Raw genomic sequence first — 5,208 nt, 5'->3', positions numbered from 1 at the left:
ATCATTAATATATAACAGAACAAACAGTTTTAGTTTCATGATTAGCATGTCTTTTAATAAAGAATTTAAAAACATTGAATTTAAAAGAGTTTAAGATAATGTTCTGAAACATCCCAATACACTTAGTGTACACAAAAAGGTTCTTTGTCCAAAGAGATAGAAAATGATATTAAAATATGTTTTATTTTACAAGTAAATACAGTAGTAGGTTTCTTCATTTCGTTAGTTTTTCTATTGGCTAACAATTATTGTTGATAACATCTTGTGTTTGTATTCAAAGTTGTCACTCTGAGTTAACATTGTCTGCTAATTACTAGAGAGGAATAACAGCTCCTGGGCACAGACAATATTAAGAAACCTACAGTTATGTACATGGATGGAGTTTGAATCATGCAGACTTGTTGCCAGATTTTATATTCACACCTCTTCCTCATATTGGCAGGTGTGATGATATCGTAGTTTCTTAGTTTCTGTCTTACTACTTCCAAAGACTGAATATTTGGGTTTTCTCGCAAGCTTTCAATTTCAAAAGACTGATATAAAGCCTGCAACAAAACATTAGATTAATTGGATATTTTTTTAAGATTATTAGAGCTATAATATAAATAGATTTGTATATTTGAATGTTTATTTCATGATGGTATCAAAGTTATAATTTTTTTAAATATTTTATACATACGAGATATGGCTATTAAATAACCTACAATTATGACTCTACAAGAATTACTCATTCTTGTATTAAAGCACAAAATAGACATTTATAAAGTAGATTCTGAGGAGGAGACAAGAAATGAACAAGAGGCAGAGAAAGGAATATTACTTGTATTACAGAAATAACTCTGCAACAGAAGTCTAAGTGAATACTTTCAAATTCAATAAAGGAAAATTTGAAGGTACACCTAAACTCATTTCATAAAATATGTGATCCAAAATGCAAAATTGTATTAATATTAGACAGGCAACTAAGGGTTGTGTCTTACATCTCAAAACAAAATATTTACCTGGATATCGAGCACAAGATTTTCAGAAATGTTTTTAGCCTCAGAGTTTTCAAGTCTTTTCAGTACTGTTTTCTTTATTTGGTAACACAGTTGTAAGTCTCTACAGCTGATTGTCAACATTCTGGAGCCAGGTTCCACAAGTAGGAGTGCAGAGACACCATGCACACTTACTTGTATACTGTACTTTTTTCCACCTGTTAACATCAAAAAGTTTTAAAATTATGAATTTATTGTTAATAATAAATAGCATTAACATGAAAAACATAATGTAATTGTACATAATGTAGCTACGGTGGGAAGGGTTGATTTAATGTAAATGTTGTATTTAGATCCAGTTTATCTTTCTCTTACTGCAGCGTTTGGAATCTGACTCTATCACAAATTTCATCTTTTGCACCTGATGAGATAATGAGAATATTCTTTCACCTAGATTTCAATATATTTTGTAGTCTAGATGTCAAGACGATATACAGAGTTCATTATGAGCTTTTTTGTCGGTGACGTTTTATGGATCTCTTCAGACAAACATGGTTCCAGATTTCAGGAGTCAAATCTGACAGAGTCAGATTCCAGATGCAGAACTAACAGAAAGAACTTAATTAGTCCTCTTATTAACAACAATCAGTGATACTTGTGGAGTTGTTTTAAATATATCTATCTGCTTAAATCAATTATGTTAAGTAGACTTGTAAACGGTCAACTAGGTAGTGAGGAAATAGAACTTTAGAAGCTGAACTTAAGCAGTCAGTTAATTAGTCAAAACCAGAATACCTAAAATTCAGAGTTCATGTAAAACGGAACTACCTTGGTTGTGGACTGGTTATTGCTTAGCTAACCAGTAACAATATTATATTCCGTCATTATATAAACACACATTCACCTTCACACACGTTTGAGAATGTCCATGTTTTAAGTTTAATACACTTTCACAATGTTATTGGTATCACTATTCATTGAGATGGAAATGGAGATAGACCGTTGTAATCCTTTACAGGATTCTTAAAAAAAGAATATAACAAATTCTTGTACTTTCACATCAACCCCAAGAGATCTTTAATCCGAAAACCGCGTCGTAGGATAGATCACTGAAATCCTTGATCAACACCTACTTGAAGAGATACGGAGTACAAGTGATAGGAGGACATGATATTAAATTTGCAATTTGACATTTTTTATATTGATTACACTCAACTCTTTACACAAGAAGTGTCACATATACCTCTTGATACCAAAATAAAACTACTTGTATAAAACAGTAGTTTTAACATTAATACTTATTGAACTGTAAATAAAACAAGTAACTTATAAATTCTGAAGTATGTCTAAATACTAATTTTATTTTTCCTGTGAGTGAAAACTCATATTAAATTCTACTGAAACTTTAAGCATTGGTTTATAATAAATATCATGAACAGACCATAAATAACATGTAATTATATCACATTTTATACTTTTTTTATTAAATAATTCAAAGAGAAGTACAATGACTTTACACACTGAGAAAACAGCAAAGAGAAAATGTGTCACCTGATATCTTGTTCCAGTCATCCTCCGGGATTCTGTGTTGGCAGTCCTGAAGTAAAGTTGGCAAACATGCATTGATTGCAAACACTGCTTGGAATGTTCACAGCCAGTTTAAACTCTTGTGAGTAAGGACTGTTCGGTGGTGCTTCTTTGTTTATACCACACAAGATGTCTCCCAAGGTCTCTTGACTTCTTGACACATTTGATACCAGCATTTGAGATGACATTAAATGGCAGGAATCAATTTTAATCTAGTACACAAGATGACTTTAATTTCATTGCAACATATATAAAACTTCTTTAATATTAATTTTTATGAACAATACTTAACAATGAACTGAACAAGATTACCAGCATATTTATATGGTTAAAATTATTGAAACAACTAATTAATCTCTCAAGTAGCAATCGTATGATTGTTATAGAAGAAAAAACTCATATTTTAGTCTGAACATCAATTCAAACATTGACATTTTTTGTAATGTTACAGTTTTTAATATTTCTGAATGTAAATTTCAAAAGGAATGGTCACAGTTTTTCCATTCAAATTCAAATTCTTTATTATTACAGTTTACATAATATATATTCTATTAATCCAGCACAGGTAGAAGAACGAGTGTGACATAGTCAAGGTATAAAATAGAACTTAATATTACTATCAGTTATGAAACATAGTCAACAGTTTAACACATTCACGACGTAGGTGATAATTACCTTCGTAATTAAGTGTGGTGTGTTTATATCGGTAAAAATCTGTCAGAAATGCGTATGTTGTTTTTTTGCTTAAATCACTAGACAGCAGTTATAAAATATGTGCAAAACTATCAAAACGTAAATTAAAACAATTTTTGTAATGAACTTTTATACATATATGTGCGTGTACCACCCACGTGTGGTACACGAACGCGCTGAACTAATAAGACATTAATCTAAACCTGCGTCGTGTACCACACGTGATACATGTGTTGCTTCTAACCTGCGTCTAGCTAGACATTTAGCGAGCATCGATTTGGCGCGCTTTTGTTTTTCTTCTGTCAGTCTGGTTCGTTAATTTGTAGGTTAATACTGGCTAGTGACTGGGTGTATTTTGAATTGAAAGTTATTTTGTGGTGTTTCGTAGTGAAATTGTAATAAAAATGGACGAACCAAGAGATCGATGATGCTCTTGAAGGCCACAGTGATTGTGAACTTACTGATTTTTCTGTGTCGGGGAGCAGAATACTTACCTTCTGAAGCAGATTAGTGAGGATTCAAATGCAGACGGTATTGATGAGGAACTTGATGCAAATGAAGTAAGTCATGCATTAAATATCGAAGAAAATGTAATTGTTTACTTCAGATGACGTAAGCCTTCAGAATGCAGTTCTTTATTTTCTCACAAAATATAAGCTTAGGTGATGAATTAGGTGTAAAATATTTATGAAAATAATATAATATCAAATTAGAAGAACCCTTATCAGCAAAATAATGAAACCGCCAATGGCGATGTGCCCGAAACTGATGATGGGCCAAATGGTGAAACTGAAACAAGTACCGGGTAATGATGACGATGGTAATGAGTGGGATGACATAAAGAGTACTGTCAGACAATTTCCCTATACTGACAATGAAGGGTTAGTGTATGATTTTGACATATCAAATCCTGTAACAGTATTAGAGCAGTTTTTAACCAGACGATATTATTAACCTCATCGTAGAAGAAACAAACCGATATGCCCGGCAAGATATTTCAAACAATATCCCCAAACAGAGGTCTTTTATGAGGCAGTTGGATTGACTGTACTAGTGGACAAATAAAACAATTTCTAGGGATTTTGATTGTGATGGGGATGTGCCCTTTGCCTCAAATAAGGTTTTTACTGGTCAAATGACACCATGTTTAAAAATGACTTCATAAAACAGGCTATGAAGAGAGAGCGGTTTGAAATGCTTCTGCGATGTCTTCATTTTCATAATAATGAAGAAGCAGTAGGCGAAGAACCCAGGATGAAAAAGCTCCAAAAACTGCAGGTCATGTTAAAATGATAGATTCAAAGCTGTCAGGATTCCAGGTGAAAACTGTAGTTATAAGATGAGACCAAGGTCCCGTGGAGAGGCAGGCTTAAATTTCCGGCAGTACTTGCCGGACAAATCGCACAAATATGGTGTAAAAATGTACAAGCTTTGTTCTCCTGATGGCTATACCTGCAAGTTCAAAATATACGTAGGTAAAGTGACATTACATCTGGAAAAGGCCACAAACAAAAAATAATGCTGCATCTTATTCATGATTTCTTAGGCCACGGCCGTGTTGCTGAAGGCTGATAATTAATACAACAGCGTCGAGTTAGCTGAGGCCTTGCTTAAAAAGAAAAACTTACCTTTGTGGTACCTTGAGAAAGGATTTGAAGTCCAATCCGAAGAGTTAGAAGCAAGAAATTGAAAAAGGGTGAAGTGTATGCGCAGGAGAACAACAATGTGTAAAAGTAATCAGCTGGGTCGACAAGAGGCGAGTAAACTTGATAAGTACTCGACCTGAGGATGGGGACAACTTATTGCCCAGTAAAAAAACCAATAGAAATAACGAACCAATCATGAAAACCTAGCTGTGTTTTAGCTTACAAATGATGCCAAAAAAGGGCGTAGACGTATCAGACCAAATGAGTTCGTATTATAGCCCATTGAGAAAAAAACGTCTAAATGG

At 33.3% G+C, this 5,208-nt stretch overlaps 1 protein-coding gene across 1 annotated transcript; it reads right to left on the bottom strand.

The window, feature by feature from the left end:
- Positions 1–273: 273 nt before the first annotated feature.
- Positions 274–2,817, bottom strand: LOC124371875. Its single transcript, XM_046830240.1, has 3 exons — positions 2,529–2,817; positions 1,002–1,195; positions 274–545 (listed from the first exon to the last, which is right to left on the bottom strand). The coding sequence occupies exons 2-3, from the start codon at positions 1,119–1,121 to the stop codon at positions 294–296; spliced, it is 372 nt and encodes a 123-aa protein (XP_046686196.1). The 5' UTR covers positions 1,122–1,195; positions 2,529–2,817; the 3' UTR covers positions 274–293.
- Between the last annotated feature and the right edge of the window lie 2,391 nt (positions 2,818–5,208).

This window comes from Homalodisca vitripennis, unplaced genomic scaffold (assembly GCF_021130785.1).
Source record: "Homalodisca vitripennis isolate AUS2020 unplaced genomic scaffold, UT_GWSS_2.1 ScUCBcl_2169;HRSCAF=6654, whole genome shotgun sequence".
Taxonomy (NCBI): domain Eukaryota; kingdom Metazoa; phylum Arthropoda; class Insecta; order Hemiptera; family Cicadellidae; genus Homalodisca; species Homalodisca vitripennis.
This window is presented reverse-complemented; position numbering and strand designations above follow the sequence as displayed.